The 25,778-nt window shown below is 36.5% G+C and overlaps 1 protein-coding gene across 4 annotated transcripts; it reads right to left on the bottom strand.

The window, feature by feature from the left end:
* Nucleotides 1-10,045: 10,045 nt before the first annotated feature.
* Nucleotides 10,046-24,197, bottom strand: wnt5a (wingless-type MMTV integration site family, member 5a). Of its 4 annotated transcripts, none has more exons than XM_053504512.1 (5): nt 23,690-24,197; nt 20,088-20,227; nt 18,208-18,455; nt 15,401-15,693; nt 10,046-12,094 (listed from the first exon to the last, which is right to left on the bottom strand). In XM_053504512.1, the coding sequence occupies exons 1-5, from the start codon at nt 23,699-23,701 to the stop codon at nt 11,636-11,638; spliced, it is 1,152 nt and encodes a 383-aa protein (XP_053360487.1). In that variant the 5' UTR covers nt 23,702-24,197; the 3' UTR covers nt 10,046-11,635. The 4 variants fall into 4 exon arrangements, with proteins under 4 accessions (XP_053360487.1, XP_053360490.1, XP_053360488.1 ...); XM_053504515.1 differs by having other exon boundaries at nt 23,880-24,197; XM_053504513.1 differs by having other exon boundaries at nt 23,355-24,196.
* Between the last annotated feature and the right edge of the window lie 1,581 nt (nt 24,198-25,778).

Raw genomic sequence — 25,778 nt, 5'->3', positions numbered from 1 at the left:
CAACATGATTTATGGTACAGCCGGAATAGGATTCATAGACACAAAGAAATCACAGAATCGTAAAATTAAATGAGGGTGAAGAATTTCCATCCAAAAGGACTGTTGACTTTAATCAGCTCTCGATGAAGGCCAAACCACTTAGGATTTTGTGTTTCCACACTTTGAATTTCTCAGCGTGGAAGTTAACTGTATTGCCAAAAAAACACAAAATGCATTATTTACATTACATATTTTTATTTGAAGTCTGATAAAAGAAACTATAAAATGCACATAAAATTAAAAAGGTAGTCTGGTAGGCACTGTCTTTGGCACACTTACTCTTAGTTATATATGTTTATATATATATATATATATATATATATATATATAATTATTCTGTACACAACCATTTACTATTTCCAAACACACCTTAACATTACTAAATGAATAATATTATGGAAAAATATTTGCATGGCTGTAAAAAAAAAAGCAATATATTACATGACGAACAAACATCAATAAAAAAAAAACCTAATGTACGCTCTCAAGTTGTGCATAAAAATAGAAAGGAGGGAGTGTGACAAAGTTACAAAAGAACTCATATTTTTCAGGATGCTCAGTAAAACCAAACAGCTGTTTAACTGACAGTACTGTGCAATCTTCTTCTTGCAAAAACTATTCTTTTGGAAAATACAAAGAAATGCCATAAGAATAGTTTTTCTACATAAAAGAAACTTCTATACAGGTCACTAAAAAGTAAAACTATAAAAATAAAATAAACACAGTCAATATATGATGTAAAACTCTGCTTGATTGTTAGAAACAGATTTGTGCAGTTTTATAAGTAAAAAATACTATATAAATTAAAAAAGTGTGTGTGTGTATGTGAGAGAGAGAGAGAGAGAGAGAGAGAGAAAGAAAGACAGTGAATTGTGACTGCACAAATAGTGTGTTTTTATAATTTATCATTTTTGTTGTAGTTGTGGTTGTTGCTGTTTGTGAGCTTTTAGTTAGCTTGTTAGCTTGTATCTTCTGTTGTAGCCTATTATATACAAATATATCACATTTACAAATCGAGTTATTGGATATCTAATACAATTGCTATTAAATATGGACCACACATTGTGTCTAATATTAATGTACAATGAAAGTATTATATGTGTACATTCCAATGTATATATTTCTTGCTCAGTGCCATCTTTGCTTTCTGTTCATACTTTTCTTACCTCTTGCAACACAGTAAATTATGTAGGATATTGTCAGAAATCTGGAAAGTGTGTCAGGCCTGTTTTTCAGAGGGAAAATCAATTAGTCATGAGGTCAAAACGGTTACTTGGAATCTAGTGAAACATGACAGGAGAGAAATTCGGCACCTGTGACTCATAATTCATATTTCATAAATGCTGCTACAGTAAGTCAGTCAATGCTAAAGGAAGATTATTTTAACACTCAGTGCTAATACTAAAGCAAACCAGGGTGAGTTTGTGGCCATGCCAAGTTTATCCCAAATTCAATTAGAAAACAAGGAGAGAAATGTTAAACATGCATGTTCATGTGATGCATTGCTGTTTATGTATTTGCAATCATTTACTAAAGAACTATGGCACTGATTTAGTACTCCTGGGCCACTTTTATTGCTTTTCATTTCTGTAGCCCATATTTTATATGGGGTCATGCAACGTGAGTCAGGTTCAGGTTATATTCACTTACAGAGAAGATCTGACATATGAATGAGCATAAACATAAAAGTTCCAGCCTTAAAAAAAAAAATTAAGCTGATATTAAAATGAATAAAATATTGCTAGGGACAAACTGACCATTTTGATTTATACAAATTCACATTTCATACAAACTTAAATAATTCTTTTGATTGTGTAAAGCTGCTTTGCGGCAATGAAAATTGCTAAAAGCGCTATATAAATAAAATTGAATTGGAATTGAATTGCTATACATGGTCACAGATTCACAGTCATTTTTGTTTAAAATTTGTATGTAGTGTAAACACAATTTTTTTTTTTTTATCTATCTATCTATCTATATATATATACTATATATATATATATATATATATATATATATATATATATATATAGTAACCAATTTTCTTTAGTTTGTTATGTACAAAAATAATAAGATGCATGACACTGAGCTTTGGGTTTGTTCTTGATATGGGTTTGTTTTAGAATCTTTTAGTTCTAAAACGTCTCTCTGCACTTATTACAAAGACATAAGAAGCCTTACTAATTAGCTAAACAAATCTTTCAGTCATATGGGCATCCAGCTCCTAGTTCAGATTACTTAGACATACACTCTGTGTGAGAACAAGTTGGGACTCCTGGGGACATATATGCTTTTCATGTTAATAAAAATGTAATACATTGTTTTACGTTGTGCAGTGGCAAGTGTAAAACATCTAAAAATAAACTTGGACTGATGGATAGATGAATAGATTTATAATGAATAAATGAATGAATGAAAGAGAAAATGCCAATGAATCTATTCTTAGATACACTATAATACTTGTGTAGTGTTTCTTTAAAAAATGCATGATGTAATTGTACAAGTTATGATCCCAAGTCATATTATTTCTTTCTAACAACAACAGACATTTTCATGGCTATCCAAATGAGATCATTTGATTTCACACCACTTTAAATGAAGCGTATCAGCAACAGCCAGTGTTGCCAACTATTTTCAACGGAAAGTAGCTAAAGTCTGCTCGAAAAGTCGCCAAATGTCGCTAGATGACGTCATGCGTATATTTGCATATTGATGACGTAATTACGTCGCATTTGCATTTTGCGTGTTTTCCCTAATCCTTCCTCATGTGTCCAATATAATTATGAACTTAAGCTTTGTAACAGTGAGTAATATAAGTGCATCGGAAGAAAAAATAAATAAATAAGAAAATGGTCAAATTAAATAGTTTTATTTCAAGCAAAGGAGAAGCAGGTAAGTGTCCGTTGCAACACCGTTTTCACATGTGCAGCTCATTCACATCCATGTTAGCTGCTGTGCGGTCACGGGAATATGCTGCTCCTTTCAGCCGGAGCTAGCGCTCACTGATCAGGGCAGACACAGGGAGATGAGTAACTGTACCGGGAAAGCAAGACCTCGTGCTTACACGACAGTATTGGCGACATTTGGAAACTTGCTAAGGTTTGTCCAAAAGTTGCTAGATTTATTACTAGGCGCTTAAAAAAAAAAAAAAAAGTCGTCAAGGCGGGATCACTTAACGGCGGATTTGCGCATGGGCAATTTATTGGGGGGGGGGGGGGGGGTTGTCTGTGAGTGCTTTGGGACGGGGGAGGGGCCGGCGGCGGCAGCTGCTGTGGCAAGTTGAGAAGAGTCAGTACAGACACATCAGAGTCTCCAAAAGTCTCCAGTAACACAAGAAAAAGTCGCCAGATTTGTCGCTAGTCGCTTTTTAAAAAAAATGTCGCTAGAGGGATTTGAAAAGTCGCTAAATATAGCGACAAAGTCGCCAAGTTGGCAACACTGGCAACAGCGTGTGCTCACTCTACGACATTAGACAAGTCATAATTCATGTTTGGCTGTAGAGCATAACTCTTCTGTAAATCCCTAAATCGGGAAAAAGACTTAATTTGGAAGTGTGGATCTTTAAAAACCAAAAAAGAAAGAATCATTCATTTAAGATACAAAAGACGTTTTGCTGTGGTTGTAGCTTCTGTTTTGCTTTTTGAAGTTCTTAAAGTACAATCTTTTTCCTGGATCACCTGCACTCACTTTTATTTATTTTCCTTTAGTGGAAAACTGGAACAGTCAGAACATGTGGGTAAAGTCCCCTTTGGACCCTGTAAAACTAATACCCATTGAAAGGTGAATATTCTTGTTCATTTCCGTTCCAGCTCTGGAATAGCTATTTTCTTTGTGAGAGGGAATGTGAGGTTTCTCTGCGCCAGGCCTCACTGATTTGCTGATTGTTTTCCTCTTGCTGTGACTCCTGTGTAAGCCTTCACTTCTATTTAGGCTAAACAGTGTAAAAGTATTTGAGTGGCAAGTGTGACTTTCTAATGCTGGAAATCATTTAGATTTTTATTTGGAACAAATAATATTTCATGATCAAGTTCTGACATTGATTTAATTGATTGTACTGTACATTTAAAGTACATATCCCCTGATGATTGCTTAGGGCAGAAATTATTAGGGAAGTTAAAAGAACATGAAGTTGATTATTTTCATATAACACCACATTCTGAAGTGTTTTTATAAACGACAGAAACGTTTTGCAATAATTATCATTTTAATAAGTCATATAGTACTTTTCATCTTTTTTATTGTTGAACATTTAAAAGTCAATTTAGGGATAGTAAGATGGACCTGATGTGAAAGTAACCCCAAAGTTAATTACTTCCTAACAGCACACCCCAGTGTGTTTAATTCCTCTAATGTAACAGCAGTTTCTTTTAACATTTGTTGTAGCTGCTTTTCTCTCTCTCTCTCTCTCCGCCTGTCAAGATACTAACACTGCAAAGCGTAAAAACTTCCCTTTGCTTTGACAGCATCCTAAAACTCTATTAAACCCCATTACTGTTACTATAGAAAAAATAGTTTTAAATAAAGTGTTACAGAAGGTTAGTCACCACTTTCTTACCAATCAGAACTGAGGGTTTAACAGTTCTGTGGGAAAATCCATTTTATTAGACATCATCTGGCACCACTGTTTATGTAAATAATTACATAACCAGTAAATTGTTCAGCAGTGTAATGTCTCAGTGAAATTAATATGCTTGAACCACATTTACAGTTACATTTTTGTGAGGCTAAATTTATGATTTATTGGATAACTACAGCTACCTTTTTAAATCAGAAGGCCCAACATTTGTAGCATGCTACTCTAAACTATTCTAAAGTGCAATAAAAAAAGTTTTAATGTGAATCCACAAAAACAATTCTTTTTACAAGGATTGATTGCTGTTTATGGTCATAGATTGCATGTCATATTTTTACAGCGTGCTCTGTTCTTTTTTACTGCACTTTAAATATGTATTACTGTATGTGTAAATAATAATACAGCAGTTTGTAGAAGCATCCAATATTTTTCCATCATAAGTACAAGTGTTTCATAAGATTACCTAAAAGAGCAGATATATTTACAAATACTATTCCCCCCACCCCCCTTTTTTTTTTAACGTATAAGAGTTTGCGGTACAGTACTGTCACTGTGATTCAAACCAGACTCATGTTGTGGGAAAAATGTTCATTCACTCACAGCTATAACTTGCATCGTTGCAAATTTTTTATTTTCCAACTCACATTCACTCTGTTCTCTATCACTGTGTAATGTTTTGTTTGACATTATGGGGTATAAAAGACATGAACAATAGCGACCTTCACTAAAATATTTAATAAAATATAATTTGCCCGAGTGAGGCCGTGAACTCTGGTAATGCAAACCAGAAATGCAAACATTAATTAATTAAGAGCACTGAGGTAGAAAAAGAAGTTTTTATAATATTCAATTTTGTTATATACAATACATACATACATACATACATAAATGTATACAGTCAGTGTCCCATGCAAATGTGTCCTTTTTTACTCTAGAATTTCAGAGGCCATACTACAATTACGTCCTGAAACTCTAACAATGCTGACCCTACAACATTTTAGACATTTCCCTATGGTTTTTGTTTATGTGAATCCAGAGTAGCCTAAGCATTGCCATATGTTCTGTAAGAATCCCTCCCAGAAAACTCACACAAAATTCACATGTGAAATATCACAACTAATTAACATAATTAATCTTTCTTAATAGTGTACTGTTAATTTTTCACATGTATGGCAAGTGATTGTTTTTACATATGGTTTTCTCACAGTTCATTAATTTTTAAGTATTTTCATCACGATTCATTGCTTCTCACATTTAGATTATTCACATGTATGTGAAGTGTCATATGATGTAATGTGATGTTATTTTACAACTGTGATCTCCCCACACATACTGTAAACATGATTATTTTTACATTTTATTTTTATTTCCTGTTTAAAGGTGTACACGTTTTTTGTAATATTATGTAGTTTTTATTTTTTTTTGTTTACATTTTTTTCCCACATACATTGCATTCATATTTAAATTTTAATTTTTCATATAAAAGTATGAAGTTTTTATTTTTTCACATGGTATTTTCACCCTACACTTTTAGTTTCAAATATAGGTTACCAATTTTAAATGTTGGTTTTAATTATTTACATTTAGGTGTTATTGTTCACATACTGTAAGTTTTTTCACCACATGATAAATTTACTTTCACATGTTTATTGGCCACATTTAGGTTGTTGTGTATTTCTTTACTATACATTTATTTTAGTACATGAATGTTTACCTGTCTTGTATTTTTTACATATAAAAAGCTTATGGCCACATTTATGTGATGTGATGTAAGGTTGTAAGGATGTATGCCTGGTTAAATAACTGCACATGCGTAAACAAAGCCATTGGTCTTCAAAGCTTTTTGGTCCAAAGAACAATTAAAAACAAAAAAAAAGCTAGCGAGCTAAGTTTCAGCGTTAGGCCTGTAGGCAATGTGATTGTTGCTTTCAGGGCAGAACTTTTGAACTTGACTGGAGGGCTGTAAAGTGATAACTTTGTGAAACTGTAATGCTAATGTTTTGGCACATTTTTGCAGCTGTTTCCATCTTAAATGAGACCACCTGAGGTTTGGGGTCCGTTTGCTTTTGTGCACCCGTCGCTAAGCTACGCGCCTCACACTGAGCTCCGCAGTCTCCCTTGCCCCAGGGTCCGGCTCCATGCACTAATGCTAGGATCAGCGCTGTACTTAGCTTGCATAGGCCCACCTATCAAACAATCTGAGTCTTCTTGTGAGAACACGCATGTGTGTGTTTGTGAGCCCTGGATTCAATTACTGGCCTGCATTAGCCAGCTGCTTTGGTTTAGAAAAACACAACTCCTCATGTAATTATCATGAAGAAGCTGCGCAGGAATGTTGATCGGATGTGAGGAGGGCACAGAGCAGAAGAAATAAAAAGCACAAAATAGCTTAAAGCATCACACACACTGCTCTGATTCTCTCTGCCTGCACTGTGGCCTTAGTTTACAAAACCGGTTCCATAAAATACGCACATTCTGTTCTCTGCTTAGCAATTTTACATTAAATTAGCCCATCCTTCTTTACTATAATAATAAATTTATTAAATGTCTTTAATATACTAAAATCTTAAATTATAAGTTACAAAAATTCATTAATTATTTATTATTTTGCTGTCTGTTAAAAATGACCTTTAATGAAGACAATTTTCATTAAAAATTTTAAGAGCTGAAACATATGTTTCAGAAGCTGCTGTCTCCTGTGTGTTTTTTGTGCTTAACAGTTTCTTACGTTAAAAAAAAAAAAAAACATTAAATGGCTACTCCTGAAAATGGTCAGAGAAGAATGGTCGAATTGGTTTGAGCTGTAGTAATAATCAAGCATCATTTGAATGTCACCAGATCTGAATCTAATACAAGGAGGTATCAAAAGGTTTTACTTTGTCTCAGGGCTGTACCCACCCAAGTTTTGTAACCAGTGATGATACTCAACATGAAGGATGGGTCATCCACAGCATGCTGATGGATAAACTTGGCAGCAACGCAGTACATCTTCAAAGTCTACAAACACATAAGATTGTTCTGTATGACACACTGATAATGGCAGCATTGTTGTGGATTGTTCTCCGACAATCATTATGCACAAAGGTCTTTCTGATCTCTTGTCGTCTTCCAGTGATGTTCCTCCACTCTTGAAGTGCGTGTGTCACTCAAAAGACCTTGAAAAACTCATTGCAGCATTGGTGTAAACTTGCCAAATCATGGCAAACATCTTTGTGGCAGATTTTCAGGGTCGCGCTTGATGAAATAGCATTCGTGGTAACACACATGGTCAGGACAGCACCAGTTGCACAGCTGGAATCTCAAAGAAATATTTCTAACACCTTGTAGAATCCATGCCATAAAGAATCAAGGTTGTTCTGAAGGCAAATTATTACCACCAAGTATTGGTGTGGTATTAATAATAAATTGGTTATTAAAAGTATTTGCCAATGATTAATCACGTTTTCATGTTGGAACCATATTTGTAAAATAAAAGTTTAAAGTGCGTCTGTTGACCCCCACATAAAAAATAATGGATAAACAACTTATCTTCTTGCAATGAGCAAACTGGTACTGTTGGCCCATATGACCTTTTAAGTCGACTCGCTTCCATTTAAAACTTAAGGCTTGTGAAGTGTTAAATGATTCCTTTTTGTGCATGCTTCGCTTTGTGGACAAAAGATAGGTATCAGTTATTTCTGCTTGCTGTTTTTCTGTTTAGCCAGCACTTCTTGGTAAGACATGCTTCCTCTTTGTGTTTTTCCAAGCAGATAGCCATCTTACATAAACATCCACCCATGATCTATGCACTGCTCTTGACTGTGGATGCAGGAGGATGAAAGAAGGATTCAACCCATTCTACTGATGTATTTCAGATGATATTATCACTTGATCTAATCCACAATACTTTGATTTGAATGTAGTGGATTTATATACTGTACTTTCTGAAAGATCATATCTGAATATACTACAAAAGTTTCAAGACCTCCATAGGAAATGAGAAAGTAAGAGGTAAAAGTAAAATATAAACTATTACATTGCTTTCTTCAGGTTTCTAAAATTGCTTTGTGAAATAAATTATGATTTACAATGATTATCAATTATATAACCAGTAAACTGTTGATAGGATCATGGGTAACCAATTCTGATCCCACAGAAGAACCAGTGCAGCAAAACTTGCTTATAAAAGTCAATGCTGGCTATAACAGAAGGGTTAAGAAAACCCAGAGTAACACAGTCCCCATGTCCACATGCATGTGGCCTGGCAGGAAGAGACCCCAAGGCTGCTGATTTTAAACTTACCCAGATCCCACTCTGATTAAGCACTCATTGGATGTGCCTGACAAACAAGTCCAATCCATGGAGGGCCCAAATCATCACCCACAGCACCCAAAGGATGCGCTCCCATGCCCTGGTACCAGACACCACAGCCTAGTCTAGTGGAACCTACACAATATTGGGCAAAATGTTGTGTTGTAATGCTATGGCTGATTGGTATATTTGTCAATATGTGTTAAATTCACTATGACCATCACACCATGTGTTTGTCTTCCCTAAACCGAATACTTATAATATATATATAATATAAAATATGTATATGTTTACTTTAACTAAGGGGCTCAAACAAGTTCCAGGATGACAAGGCCTCTGAAATTGAAGGGGTTTTACACAGCCCAGTTTACTGACCACGGAAAGGGATATTCAGCAAGTACATCGGCTTGTCATGGTTAGGTGTCCACATCCACATCTTGGCTATAGTAGGTTGTGTTTGTTAGGATTATTTCTAAACTTTGCAATATTTACCATAAATCATCAGCCCTGTTCATTAAATGATCTGTTGCACGTACCACAAATGCTTCAGATCATCAGAATCACTGTGTAGCCAGTTTCTACAGTATGTCTTCCACCTAAAATGTCTGCAGTTCACCACTCTCTATTAAACATCACTAAAAGCTCTTTCATTTGGTTGCAGATAAACAGGGTGTTAGACATCAAACACAAGCTCAAGAGTCATCAGATGCCATGCCTGCAGATATTTTCAGATGAGATAAAGCGCGGCAGCCTCAGAGCTCAGTGTCCCCTTGATGTCGGGAAAGTGCTCCTAATCTGAGCCCTCCGATCCTTGGCTTGGCTCACTACACTCTTTATTGCATGAGGAATGAAAGTGGTGGTGGTTTTGAGTAAGCTGCATGACTAGCTTCGCCACCACACCAGTGTGTAAACCGAGAAAGATTAATTGGAGAAAAGCATAGGTACCTTCTTTCTAAATTGGGGTAAAAGGCTGTAGTTGGTAAAGCTTAGACCTAAATCACAGTATTCTATAGTTCTTAAGAGAAACTTAAGAGAACTACAACCTCAAATGCAGTACAAACAACCTGTGTAACTTCACAAAATTTACCAACAAACGACCAGCTTCATTATACCCTTAACCAAATTCACTCATATGATTCCAGATTTGTTTTATTTGTTCAAAGACTTGCATTTTTTGACTAAGAATAATCTTCTCATATTGTATGAAGAGTTTAAATGCTCAGGATGACAAAATATAAAAATACAGATCTTACCTTTATAAATTTCTGTACAAACATAGAACTATTTATCTCATAATACACATACACACTTTTAAGGTGGCATGTTGTTGCATAGTATAGAAATACATGCTGGTTCAATGATTCAATGGTTTGTTTCAGATGCTTGACTTTGTTAATATTTAAAATTTATTAAAGCACATTAACAGTTTGATTTAAAAAGAAAATATATATATATATATAAAAAAAGTCAGTCACAAGAAATACCTTTAAAAGCCTCAATGTTTGTCAGCTAATAAATATACTGGTTGAACTTATAATGATTGAATTATAGTAGTAATGATAAAATGCAATAATGAATAACTAGTGGTAACTGTATAGTAGTTAAATGAAAGTTTATGACAAGAAATCCCAAAATGATGAATATTTCGAAAAAGGCATGTTTGTCAGATGGGCATAGGTGCCAACATGGATGTGCCTTTCAAGAATAAACAAGTGTAAAGAACATTTTAAACAGTTACATTTTAGCCATTTCCCAGTGTCAATCCCTTATCTTAAGTCAGCACCACCATTGTGCATTGTTCACACTCTAAACAAAGCCTATACATTTTCATACTCAACCATGTAGACTCCCAGCTTCCCAAAGTGCTTTTTGTCCCAAAACTATGGCCTGCTTTCTTACGTGGCTCAAGTTGCAGCACCTTTACCATATGTGCCACTAGAAAACAGGTGCATAGAACTTAAAGCATGAGTGACATTTTTTTGCAGGCTGCTCTTGTCAGACAGCTTCAGTTGCATGGTCACTCCGTGCAGAAATCTGTGTAAAATAAACATGTAATAGTTCCACACTTCACTTATAGCAACACCCTGAAGCTGAAATGTAAAGCAGTTCTTTGCACCAGGTTATTGTAAAGACCTGCTGATCTATAACAGGGGTAGCTTGTAAAGCTTAAGTGTGCTTGGGTTTAAGACACATCAATCAGCTTATCCATGCAGCACACAATCACCATAATATATCCACTCTTAGTGATATACAAACACAGGCAGACAGTGGTTGAGACTGAAATGAAACAGTATGACACCGCATTACTTGTCACTTTGTGGGGTTGAGTATAATGCCATTGTGGCACTTAAACCTCTTAAAGGGCCAAAATTAAATAATTTACCCTTTTGTGGATAATCAGAAAATTTTACTTTTGTCCAGGTAGTCCGATTGCACTTACTGTGACAAATTCCACATTTAAAAAAACGGGGAAAAACAACAAAAGACAAATCACAGAAAATAAATACTCTGTTTCTTTAAACTTCTTGTACCTATTGCTTTGAGAATGTAAAAAACACACACAATGAGGTCAGTCTTTTCTAAAACAGTATAATTGTTTTGACTCTATAAATATAATTTATATAGTTTTTTTCCCCCTTTCCATTCCCCAGCTTTGCCAAAAGTTCTCCCATCTTCTTTTGGGAAAAAGGATCCTACTTGCGCACAACACTTTTTTTCCAAACTGGCAGCAGGCTACTTGCACACAAATTGATCAACGACCCTTGTGCAACGCTTGCATTTGACATAGCAGCACCAGTGGAACTTGCAGTGGCAGCGCTCGACAAGCGTGGCCTTGAATTGGTCATAGCCACGGCCACAACACATAAGCGCGCAACCGTCCATGCCCTCAGAGGTCTTGTTGCAGAGACGCCCTTGTGTGCCCAGTGAGCCAGTGCTGTGGTTCTGTACGCAGTAGTCTGGGCTTGGTTCCACATACACCAGGTCATGGCTGGTGGGTGGGTTGAACTTAGAATGCACCTGCACCAGCTTGCCACGTGCATTAATTTTCATGGCTGCTGCGCTGTCATACTTCTCTTTCAGTGCATCACCCACTTTGCGGAAATCAGCCAGCTGGAGCCAGCAGGTCTTCAGGCTGCATGAACCCGACACGCCGTGGCACTTGCATGATACGTGAGCCAGGTCAGAAACCATCTGAGGAAGAAAATGAGAGGAAGAGTTTTCAAAATATTTTTAAACACTCCCTCATTTGTTTGTTTGAGACAGTAAAATCCCAGTTAACACTTAGTGGACCTGAGGGCAAGTTAAATGGAAAATAGTTATAATATTAAACAAAAAGTCAACTTAAAAAAAAAAATTACCACTGAAAGCAACTAAAAAAAAAATAAAAAAAACACACACACAAAAGGGTTCTTTTAATAAAATTATTCCACTTTTAAAAGAAAAAAAAAAGCAACCTTTTAAAAAATCTGTTAAATTAATTAAACTTAACGCGCATGTGGATTGTGGAATGAATCATCCGAGTTTCCATTATTTCCTATGGGGAAATTCAGTTTGATATATATGAGTGATTTGATATACAAGCACCCCCCAGAATGAATTATGCTTGCAATACAAGGTTTAACTGTTTACATTATTTTTAAAAAATCAGCTTTAAGGGAAAAAAAATTATTTCATTTAACATAAACAAAATAATTCACCTTCAAGTTTCCTACAGAAAAAAAAAAAAAGCTTTAAACCATCAATTTAAAGTTCAAAAAAAGTTTTTTTTTTACTTTTAGAGAAGGTTTTAAGGTACCGCGATGTTAAGGGCCATGGGAAATAACATTTAAATCAACTGTGGCATAATAGCTTCTTGTCAGCATTCAAGTCCTCTAAAATGTCTCATATGTGATTAAGTTATGTGCCAAAGTAGTTCACTGTAGTTTTCTACTATTTCCACTCACTGCTGCCTATTATTATTACACTCATTTTAATACTCCACACTTCACTGCAAAACTTGAATCGGTCCACTCTAATCAGGATTATTCCAGGCCTAGAAGAAAATTGTTGTTTTTTTTTTTGTTTTTTTTACAACCTGGCTTGCAAAAGTAAATAACATCTATGAAGATTGTTCATACTTCAAACTGTTCTCTTCATTGAGTTGGACGTGACAATCGCCTGTACAGCTTAGCCTAGAGAACTGAGATAGTAGATTTTCTTCAGAACACTGGTAATTGAGACATGTACCTGCCTCAGGTACAGTGCATGGATAAAAAGAGAGATCATGATCAGAAGAATACAGCACTTTAGAAACGTGCAGATCAAAGAGCTATTCTTGACACGCAGCAGGCCAGAGCAAGCTGTTTCCCAGATGAGAACTTGACGTGCATTCTTACTATGCTCATAGTCTCACGCTCAGCTGCATTTCAAGTATATAATAAACACTGCTGAAACGGAACCTTAGCTTTTGAGATGGAAAAATTTGGAATGCACATAAGCAATCCATTTATTTACCCTTCAGTTTTGTGTTCTTTATGATAGTTGTACTTAGTTTATAACCAACACGCTGTTCGTGGCTGTTGTAATATATATTATAAATTGAGCAGATTGAATAATTATTTAGTGGTCCACTTGTACCTGCCCATGCAATTTAATTTTCAGAGTGGAGATTCAAGACATTCAAGAGTTCAATGACATTTTATTTCGAGACCAAACATAAGGAATGTATAAATTTATAAACGTATAGCTTTATCAATTTGTTCCTAATGGGCAAGCTGGAGGCAACAGTAACAAAAAAAAAATAATAAAAATGCAATATATCCTAACTGTAGGTTATTTATTTATTTTTCCTGTATAAAAAGAATGCAACACTTGTATGCACCATTAATAAAACTTAAGATTGCACTTAATTTTTTGCATATTTATTGTTTTGTTTATAAGCCTGTGCTGGGATAATTACTATATTAATTATAAAGAAAGTTTAAAGCAATTATATATATATTATATTGGACTTCAGGAATACAACTTCTTATTTAAGGAATTGACTTACAGTCATCTGTTACAGTTATCTCTGAGCAGGTTTATGGTTTTATTGAAGGAAGATGATGAAATGTCAGCGAGTTGTCATTGTTGGGTTGATGGATTACTGTTTTATATGTGATGTTTTTGTATTGTGTGTCATCATTTATCTAAAACCTTGTTGCTTAATATTTTGGCCAGGATACTCTTGAAAAAGAGAGTTGTAATCTGAGATATTTTCCTAGTAAAATAAAGAGAATTCTTATTTTTCTGGTTGTTATTATTATAATTATAAGAATCAAATGCCAACCTCTTGGAAGTTAATGCTTCTTAGCCTGCGTTTACACTGTCGAGTAAATGTGACCCAATTCCGATTTTTTGCTCATATGTGACACATATCGGATATGTTCTATGTCCGTGTAAACAGGAAAAAAACGCATGCATTCCGATATTTCGAGATCGGTTTCAGGCCTCCTTCATATGTGGAAATAAATCAGATATAAATCAGATATGTGCTAATGTGATTGTCGTGTAAACAGAAAGATCGGATTTCCTGAGGCATTGCGTTCTGTACGCCATTAAAACTGCGACTTCTTTGCGGTTTAATGACGTAACGTTATTCTCCGGTGGAAGTGCGTGTGGAAATATAACATCGCAGGTGACATGGAAAAGAAAAAGCAACCCCCCCCCTTTTAATGCTTATTAGGGCTAAATTATAGAAATCAGCATTTGGTAAATGAAGCATATGCACAGGCTGCAATTATGCCGTTTTTTTTCTCCTTCTCCGTTTTAAAACCATAGTGACGTTTCGCAAACTTTGCATAATTTGCAGAGCGTCAAGCATACTTCACCTTCGTCTATCTTGGCTAGTGTGTAGCTCAAGAACCTCCCTTTAAGTATGCGCGATGTTTCAGACGGCATGGCAAATGTAAACACATGTATCGGATATGAGTCATAGTTGAACGAACGTGTAAACAATCAAAAAAAAAAATCAGATATAGGCAACAAATCAGAATTGGGCATCGAGACCTGCAGTGTAAACGTAGCCTTAGACTAGTTTTAAGCATCATTTGGTCCATTTGAATAAAACCATGGTGCATTCACCGAATCTGTGCAGTTTGTATAGGCAGATGACAACTTTGGAATCATATTTGTGCAAACTAGAGCATTTTATTGTGGAGACTTAAGTTTGGTTTAAAGTTGTAGTGTGGCAGAAAACCACTGTTTGCATTTGATTCTATATATATGAGAGAGAGAGAGAGAGAGAGAGAGAGAGAGATAAACAGAAGGAGAAATTAAATGCTGGGTAGTTTAAATCCTCTACCAACAATTTTTTTTTTTTATTATATAATAATAATAATAATAATAATAACCCTTTTTAAAAATCACTTAACTGCTAATCTCCTTTCAAATTTAAACATCCACCAGTGTAATATAAACATATTTTACTAGCATTCTTGGTATGTATTGTGAAAAAAATGGATGAAAGCAAAAGCTCACCCTCCGTCCTGCTTCATTGTTATGGAGATTCATCAAGAGCCGTGCACTTTCCGTGGAGGCTTTCTCATAGGTCTTTTCTCGTTCTCGGGCATCCACAAACTCTTTGCTGAAGCGGTAGCCGTAGTTAAGGTTGTCTCCACAACCTCCCCAAAGCCAGTCTCGTGGAAGATCTTTGGGCCGAGCTGCCCTACTGCAGCCACAGCTTGACAACTCGCCCTCCCTGCATGCCCGACTTACTGCATTCACAACACCTGCTGCGCTTATTGCGTAGGTAAATGCTGCTTCTCGGCTCCCTGTGCAAGCAAATTGGGAAAATTTTGATCAGGAGAAATATACAGTAAGATTACCATCAAGAATTACATACATGCACTGTGATGGTTAGCACAAGGCATTTATTCTTGAATTTTCTAATTTTAAGTAAGTCTCACATAATATATTAAAAAGTCAGTCACTGATGACAATTTTTGCACATTTGAATGAACGTTACACATATTTTAATTTTGCATCCAACTGAATAAATTGATCTGTTGAAGTAATTTTTTCAGAAAAGGTCACATTATTTTGTGCACCAAAGAGAGTACAAGACATACTGATATAACTGCAAGAGAGATCAAAACTTTTTTTGATGGTTATAGTCTTTAGATTTGTAGAATATTCCATATGGAGCGTTCATGACCCACAATTGCAAATACAGTCCTACATGGACTCAAATGGACTATTTTGCATGTATGGATTATTTCTACTAACACACACACACACACACACACTGAAATAGAAATATGACAATGCCACCTGCTGGTGGACAGACATTCGGAAATTTCTAGTGTCTAAAAGGGCCCTTGGTTAGCAGGGCGGCCCTCACATAACCTGACCCACAACCATTCAGAGGCAATTTTCATATTAAGCCTAAGGGATATCCAGAAGACCACAGACTTTCCAGCATTAAAAGGTATACTCTATGTGAGGTTGACTATTCCCATCAGCGAGACTCCATTACTTCAGAAGACCTCATAATAGTCTATTAAAAGCAGTAGTTTTTTTTTTTTTTTTTTTTTTTTTCACAGACGTGGGATTTAGTGTGTAATGAAATACTGGGGCTTTAGGGAGTTTTCTGTCACCGAAGTAAAGACACCATTCCATCTAAAACAACGCAGGCGATGAAATAAACGCATGTAAGATTAAAAAAAAAAAAAAAAAAAGTGAGACGGGACGGAATGAAGGTTTAAATGTGATCCAGATGGAAAGGTTCTTAAGGAAGGATTGGCCTGCAGAGGGAAGGTTACTTCTTTTTTTCCCTGATATTTTAGAAAGGTTTACCAAAGATAGCTGAGCTGGTGATAGACATATTGTCCTCAAGATACCTCCCTCTTTCTCTCCAAACTAGTTTTCCATCCCCCTAGTGACTCAAACTGCCCTCCTCTCCATAATCTCCACGACAAGTTGAGATGGACGAGGTGATCAGAGTGTCTTGGTTCTTCCAAGTCTGTGTTCAATTTCCGTTGAAAAAAAGTGTTAAAATATATTTATTTAACTGGCTAGGTCAGGGTTAACTTTAAACCAAACGATAGGGAGAATTGATAAGGACAAGTTAACTTTTCTTAAGTTGGAATGCACAGCTTTTAAGACTAGTGATTTTGTGGGTATATGTAAACGAAGCAAAAATGCAATGAATTAATTAAAACTGGTAAAGAAATAAATTTAAACAATTCTTCAAAACAAGAGCATACAGTAATAATTTTGCTATCATGAGTTGTATATACCCTCCAAGATTAAAAAACATCTGTGTAGATTTATCTAAGATTAAGAAACTCAAAAGCATCTTGCACTGACCACATCATGCATTAAAAAGATCAAATTTCTATACATGCATAAATCACACCATCAGTCCCCAGGCAGACCTGCTTACAACCTTGTATTCCAAAGGCAAGTCATTTTATAGGTAATATTGTGAACATAATCTTTTCCTTTACTAGCTTAATACATGTTGTTTTCGAAGTCTGAGTGTTCAAATTCTCTAAAAGGATAGGTGGAACACTAACTAATCTAAATTGAACTTGATTTTATCATTAATGAATTTTCGTCAAAGCCCATTTTCTTTTTCTTCTCCTAGCACCCCTTAAGATGACTGGTTTAGTATAGAGCAGTTTGACATAGATTTAGTCTAAATATAATTACAGTACCTACTATTTTCAATGTCAGTTTTTAGCCATTTGGAGGCAGCATTTATTTTCATTTATTCACAGGTGTCATCATAAAAATAAAAAAAATTCTGACCACTGAGCGTGGCCAACAATGTGCATTCTTCCCTGCTTGAAATACGTGTTGCCCCTGATATAAACAATAAAAGGTCATTATACAGCTATTCAGCTTGCTTTGAAAAAAAGTATCAATTTGCCTACCAGCTCAACCTTTTTCAGCATATTACAATACTTAAAAAAAAGGTATATTTTTAAATGCAGTTTTATTTACAAGCTAGTTTTTCTGTCAATAATCACACTCTGTATGAATAAGGAATACTCTGTACATTCAAATGTAGGATTTGCAAACATTCCAAACCTCTAGTTTGGAACTGGTAAGTTTAGAGACATCATGATGGAGCTTGCACCCAATACATCTACATCATGTTGGTGCCAGCCAAAGAAGTGGTTTTACACTTTGATGGATGATGTCTCTTTAGCAATATTACAAAAAAAACAGGGTTGTGGAATTTATGTGCAGCTCTCAGGTTATATCTCTTATGGAACATGTAAGTTTGGTTCACGTTTTGGTTAAGGTGAAGTTTTTCCCTCACCAATGAATAGACTTACCAATCTGCATGACACGGCCAAACACTGAAGAATTATCTACTGTGCTGCAGTTCCAGCGTCGGTGGCGGAACTGGTACTGGCACTCACGGATCCCCGTCTTCGCGCCCTCACCAATGTACTGCATGTGGTCCTGGTACAGCTGGCACAACTTCTTCTGGCCTTTAGACAAGCCTGACAACTGACTGCACAGCGGCTGTGCGCCTATGATGTAAGCCTCAGGAATCAGCAATGGATTCATAGCCAGAGACCTTCAACACACACACACACACACACACACACACACAAGCACACACAAGCACATTCAATTAGTCCACCAGGAAATCTGATACACTGTGGAAATTATACGAGGGGGAAGCAGAGTGACCCCAACAATTCTTGTCTTGTACAAAGTAAATCATTAGCACGTGTGGGCATTCACAGACTAGAGCAAGGGCTCTCTTATTCTCTTACATCTGATTTATAGCTTTGAAAGAATGGAGACCATTAGCATCATCAACAATATAGAAAACTCTTATCCATGGTAGTTCATCTCATATATGTTTGGCTCAACAAAAAAAAAATTAAGTTAAGGATTAAGAGAAGGGAAAATAGCATTGTGTGCAGTTGGCAAAAGTATGAGCAAACACGGAAATTCAAAGATAAACCCTAGAACTGGGACTCCAGGTCAGATAACAGCCATACTATATATGCTGTCCATGTAGATACTCCGGGGGAAGAACTGGGATACCATTACTGGGAATGAAGAGTCCTTGTTTTGTGCACTACTAAGTAATGTCCACTCCAATCAGCTGGGTCCGGTTGAAAAGACACAGTGGCAAGCATCATATGTGGTAAAAGTAAACAGGCAGAAAATCGCAATGAAATCAGACCTTCCATCTTGGAAAGGGCAGTCTGTTTCAAATACAAGTCCTTCATTTTCTTCCAGCAAATCAAACAATTAAAGATGTTACGAGACAGGATTTATTGCCTTCTTCCTTTGTGTATGGAGCGTGCAACCAAGCAGACTCGCTTCATTCAAGTTCACAATGAAACTGTACCAGATTCAGGCGTCACTGTAAAAATTATGAGAAATGGATATCCTGAGATTAAAATAGTCAAACCAAGAGGGTAAACCTTTATTCTTTACAATTTACTGTGTATTTAATTTTTGATGGTTCTACAGATGCATTTGTTTTTCCATTAAATAGTCTTTATTCAAAATTGCACTGAAATGTTTAAAGCGAGAAAAAAAAATCCAGTATCCAGCAACATTTTCATTTGATATTTTGTCCAGCAAGGGCCAATTTTTGCCTTTTTCTATTCACGGAAATAGGATGGACAAGCCCATAGAAACTGTTGGTCTCTCTTTCTTACACACACACACACACACACACACACACACAATCCTACACAGTTCGTGCCTGTGCATATTTGGAAACTCATTGCAAAACCACAGCATTCTATGTTTTATATAATATTCATCATTTTGGTTTGGCAATACAGGGGAAAAGAAAATAAAGAGGGGAGAAAGTCAGAACTGAGCAGAGGCGTATGTGCTAAAGTCAGCATGTAACACCCGAACACCCCCCCCCCCCCCCCCAATTTATTTTAGAACGTGAGGGGACACAAAAGACGAAACCAGACCAATTGAAGCCACACCACAATATACAAGAAAGAATATGAAGGAGAGAGGGTGAGAAAGGAAAAAAAAAAGCAAAAGAAGAAGAATAAGAAAAGAAAGCAAGTTAGTTGTCTCTTTCTTGCTGATCCATTATCCATGCTTCGTCTGGCCAACTGCACAGTCCACCATTCTTGCGCATGCACAAGCATACACACACACACACACACACACACACACAGCTGTGTTTGTTTTAGACAGTGTATATATTGTAGATACATACCACCATGAGGTAGCCTCCACCACTACTTGCATGAAGAAGGCCAGGAAAGTGATTGCAACCACTCCATGTCGCGTGTCCATGGCTCTGACCCAGCCAAAGAATGATAGTCTGTTTCTGAAGAGCATCCTTAAAGAGCAGCTCTGGAAAGAACAAATAGAATTGGTTAGCAGATGGATAACAGGATACCACTTTATCTGAGGCTAACGCATTATATAACTTAGCTCTTTATGCTTTACTTGATACTCATGAACATGCATTAATTCATAGTTTAAAAGCATGCGTTACAGCACCCGTCTGCTGTGCTTTCAACAGTGTGCGAGAATTCAGCAGCTTAAGACTTTCACAAAATCCAACACTCACATATATCACACAGAACAAACAAATAGGCAAGCGGTGAAAAACAATGCATTTTAATCTTCTCGTCATGAATTGCAAACTGTGGCCCAAAATGAACCAGTGGGCAAATTTAAACAGTCCACTCTCTATTTTCACTGTTGGTATTTCTAAATTAACAACAAACCAGCTGGTCAACCCACCCAGAGAACAAAGAATGTGAAAGATATCTGATATTTTATACAAGCCCTGTGTTTCTTGTTTTTACACTTTAAATGAATGGGTGGGTTTATTTCCACATTGAAACAGTTTGAGAAAATGCTTTTTGAGGTTTAACATAGTCACCCATACCCAGAAACATTGCTCGACTGATGAGAATAAGTAACAGAATGTTATGGTCAATGTTTTGTACAACAGAGGTAACATTTAATTATAAGCATTTAAATGTATAGTAATCTACATTAGCCAGGGCGAGACAACAGGCCCGTATTGCTTCTGAGAAAAGGTACTAGAAATAAGATAAATACAAAAAAAAAAAAAAAAAACTAATTATTTCTTTTCTAATTCACTCATGAGGTTGAGCTCATTTACTTGAGAGGAAAAATACATATCTATGGGTTGAATAAACTGCTTTATAAGACTATATCAGAATTAGATACAGTAAGTCAGAAAAATACATTATTATTATTTATATGATCATTTATGACAGAGCTCGATTACATATGGTAGTCTGCTGTTATATGTCAGCTCTGTAGGGACTATTATGGTGACAATCATTCACAAATGACACATTGTGCAGCGTTGCTTGTAAGCAAGATGAACATGACGCTTCATCAAACATTCTCTCATTTAAAAACATCAGGAAAACATTTACTCATGCGATATTTGATTGAGGCCTACACTTAACTTCACATGACGGTTTAAATACCAGATTTTTAATATAAATTCTAAATATTTAACGAAGAACAATTTTACTTTTTTTTTTTTTTTTGTCTGATTGTACACGTGGGTTTTAAGACAGGTTCTTTATTTTTTCCAGCACGGCTTGTGCTAAAATGGGTTAAATTACCTACCTAGCGTCGCATGGAATTACCATGCTTTAAAGAAATTAAAACTTGTATACAATTTTGTACTAACCGCAGTAAAAAGTAAAATATCCCGGAAACTTTAGAAAGGAACGCCGGGGATTTTGTTGATTTCTTTCTTTATCCAATCTTGATAGACTGCATTCCTGTGCACAGAAGCATTGCAGTGTATTTAACATTCATGCACGCGGCTGAAATTCACTAAAAGGACGGAACAAATTAAAACGAATGTTTACGCCGTTCCCCCACACTTAAAACAGGTTAAGGATTTTCCAGGAGCCGGTTATAGACCCGTACTGATTTTAGGAGCATTTATATTGCGACTCATTTGTCATGGTTTACATTTTGCAAAGTTTGGTGCGAAATGAGGCCCCGCTAATAGTCATTAAACTATGCGCCAAGTTCACCGACACTGTGCCGAACATGTGGTTTTATTTTAGCAGTTTTTAACCCCGTTGATGGGCTGGTTAGAGTGTGTGTGTGTGTGTGCTTTTTTAAAGAGAGATGGAAAATGACCACCAAATGTATGTATTTAGTGAAACGTTTTGTTAAAGTTTGCCTTGATAAAAATCCAATCCAATCCGTACATGTCTTTGGGTCAAATCCTTATGCGCATCAAAATAGGCTGATGATGACAATAACAGCCGAATCATAACAATACGTCGCCAAAATCAATTTTTTAAAACTATTACACATATGTATTCATGTAGGGATGAGGTGGCTTAATGTTATTATGAATAGGCCACACGCACAGACTAAGTAGTAGTAAATGTCAGCACATGTCCTGACGTATGACACCTGCATTCCTTTCTGCATAAATAAATAAATAAAGATGATAATATTATTAATAATAATATAAAATTGCAAATCGCTGAATTTCTTGCATGAAAATAATATGTATAAAACCTGGTAATATTACACACCATCATAATAATTTATTGTAATGTATCTCGTCATGAAGTATTCAGATTTGGGACAGTGATCTTTAAACTCCGAGGGAACAATAATGTTCCTCCGGGCTCGTCTGTGTCTAGGCAGCGTAAAAATCCCCGAAATACCAGCCATTCTAATATTAGCTAGCACTTACTTAAAAATATTTAAAGAACAACAATTATAATTACGGTATTTACAACAACCTGGCCTTCAAATTAAACACTAAGTTTTCCAATTGTCAAATAACTCCTGCAATAACATTAAACAGCCATAAAAAACGTAACAATTGTGTAGGTAAAAATTACTATATGTAATAAAATATTATAAAAACGAGGAAAGATATAAGGAGAAAATATATACTAGACATGTTCATTTTGTTTTTCCGAAAGGTACAAACAACATGAGTAAAATGTACATCGGCTGCAGTACGGCGATCTAATGCGCGTCAATACTGCGCGCGAAAAGGCGCATAAAAGAACGTTTCTGCACTTAATGCGCAATTGTTTCAATTAAACATTGTTGAGAGGCAAATGTGCGACAAAAGCGCATATAACCAGGTGGTCACTAGAGGGAGCCAGCTCCAACAAATTAAGCTGCAAATAGCTCCTAAACTTCACAACGCTTGCAAAATTTCTATAATTTCAGTTTATTAAGTGGTAAGGAATGCTCGATTACGTGTAAAACTACGTACTACTACTTATTTACATTGTGTAATTTTATACAACGCACATTGTACTATTTATTTACTCTTTAAAAAATATGGACCACAAGGCAGTATTGTAGGGTATTATACTGTGATATAAGAGCAGATATATATAATAGACTACTTTATATATATATATATATATATATATATATAGAGAGAGAGAGAGAGAGAGAGAGAGAGAGCGAGAGAGAGTATACAGATTTGACTTACACTCAGTGAAGTGGTCCGTGTGGTGGAGGTGTGCCTCCTGGAATCGGTGTAATTGGAATTTAAATTCCAAAGCAAAGTGCACTTATATGTATCCCAAAGTTCTATATGAGCCTGAAACAGTCGCAATCCACGGTGGGGTAAAAAAAAGAAACAAGAGCTCGAAGGTCCGACCTCTAAGTGCTGCTTGTACAGTAGATGGGCATGAAGGGCATGGAAATGAGGGATGTAGGAGAGAATTTACCACGAGCTGAAGCAGTCCAAATAATAAGTACCTTTTTTTGATTGCTTTTCTTTTTGTTAGAGAGGCGTGGGTATAAACTTGTGGAAACACTTACCAACACATACATTCACAAGCAAGCAATGGTACCGCGGGCGAACGCGTTTTCTCGTCCTCAGAAGTTCCCATGTACGATTTCACAGGAAATCCTGCGTATTTATAGACGCTGATGAACATAAATAAAATCGCGTTTTCGCCACGTTTTTAATCCATAAACGAGGCAGTGTTTTCTGTTTGTTTTGCTCTACCTGCTACTATATCCACACGGCAATGGCTGGACACAAACACGGCCCGGTTACTGGACTCTCAATTTCCCCAGAAGCACCAAACTCTCCATGACCAACGTGTCTTTCGAAGTACACAATCACTCTTCCAAAACTGCGGCGACTGTAACAAAACCAGAGGAACAGAACTAGAAGAGATCTTGCAGCCACTGAAAAGGTGTATTTCCCGACCGGAGGCGACGCTCTGACCAGCTAAGAGCGGTGAAATGATGTGAGTCGAAACTGGCGCTTCTCTTCAGCTTTGTCACCTGCGCTCTCTCTCTCTCTCTCTCTCTCTCCTTCTACCCCACCATTCGCTAAATCCCGCTACTGATGCGCACAGGCGGAAAAAAAAGGAAAGGAAAAAAAGCACCTCTTGCTTCTGCGCATGCTCCCAGGTCCATTATAACGTGCTCGAATCACATAAACCACTCCACGAAGGAGAGCTGCGATTCAGACTAAAACCCGCCCAAAGGTTAAAAAAAAAAGCGCATTAATCCACTTCGGTCTTTACATGGCGATTAGAATAGTGGTAAATTTACATTAAATAATCATACAGAAATTGGTTATATTAATACACACAGACTAGGCTTTTCGAACTGCTTATTGAAGTTATTTTATACGTTATACGAGAGAGACCTGAACAAAGTTATAGGCTATGAATGAATAAATGAATGAATGATTTAGATTCCAAACATTTTCTCCAACCAGGAATTGACGTTTGCATGCCAGACGGATATGTTTCCCAAAAATAAACTAACCGGCGCCGAACAAGAGAGAGAGACAATAACAACGACAGTTTATCACAGATAAGCAACAATCGCAGCTGATGTAAGGATGCTGCACTGCGCAACCAGTGGAACCAGAGACACACAGTTCTGCTCTCTACATGCAAGATCAGCAGTTAATGTGTAAAAGGTGCAGAGCCCCTCGACAACATTAGAACCAGGTACAACTGTAAAAATGGGCGGAACAGTGTGGAATAAACACAGGCGTCTCTATGACCTAAAATAAACTCATAAAGTACCCGGGGCTATTGCTATTGCAGCATCCGTGCCAAAGTCGAGTCTGATTTTTCAGCGCGGGGGGTTTCACATTACCGCCCAGGAACACTGGAGAGGCAGACTGAAATTATGCGCGCGCGCGCGTGTGTGTGTGTGTGAGAGAGAGAGAGAGAGACTTTTTAAGTAGTGAGTAGTTCACGGATTTATTTCTGATGCTTCACATGCGGTACGCTTGATTTTTTTAGGTACAAAATTTCATAGCATTATAAAATTTCATTCTGTTACTTTTATTTCATAGAATAAAATTTCAACGACCCGTAAAAACTGAACGTCACGCTGCGCTTGTTTTACGCGCTGTCAGCTTTACCAAAAAATTCCAGTATACACCACAGAGATCTAATGATTTTACAACATATAGGTCCGTAAAAATGAAACAAAATTAGAACACGAAATAGAGCAGTCTGTTTACGCACACGCACACTGTCTTCTGTCACGGTTGTTTGCTTGTCTGTTTGTTTGTCTGTAGTTTAAAATACACCAGGTCTTGTCTCAAGTGTCCCTGACGTCCCTCACGACGTTCATTTCAGTGTTAAATCACTGACTACAATAATCCATCAAACCTTGTGGTTAACACACGATGGTGGAGGAAGATATCGTGTACCTGATTACAGGGTTGGGTTGGGGGTGGGACCAGCAGCTATTTATCAATGTCTGGCAGATCTCTTATCAGTGAGCTGTGCAACTTGACCTTTTTCATGGTTCTATTCAGAAAGGTAATGGACTTGTAGAAAAAGACTGTCATGGTGAAATGGGCTGCTTTATACATCACAGAAATTTTTGCAAGTGGCCAATAAGCACTACCTCACACCTAAAAAAAAAG

This window comes from Clarias gariepinus, chromosome 9 (genome assembly GCF_024256425.1).
Source record: "Clarias gariepinus isolate MV-2021 ecotype Netherlands chromosome 9, CGAR_prim_01v2, whole genome shotgun sequence".
Taxonomy (NCBI): domain Eukaryota; kingdom Metazoa; phylum Chordata; class Actinopteri; order Siluriformes; family Clariidae; genus Clarias; species Clarias gariepinus.
Note: the sequence above shows the minus strand (reverse complement) of the source record. Positions and strands in the feature narration are given on the sequence as shown.

What these genes read in the sequence shown, in the direction of transcription:
- wnt5a (XM_053504512.1), bottom strand. An exon ending in GTGGAGGCTACCTCATGGTG is followed by an intron (nt 18,456 to 20,087) that starts GTATGTATCTAC and finishes TGTGTGTTGAAG; the next exon opens with GTCTCTGGCTATGAATCCAT. An exon ending in ACAATGAAGCAGGACGGAGG is followed by an intron (nt 12,095 to 15,400) that starts GTGAGCTTTTGC and finishes TTTCTTCCTCAG; the next exon opens with ATGGTTTCTGACCTGGCTCA.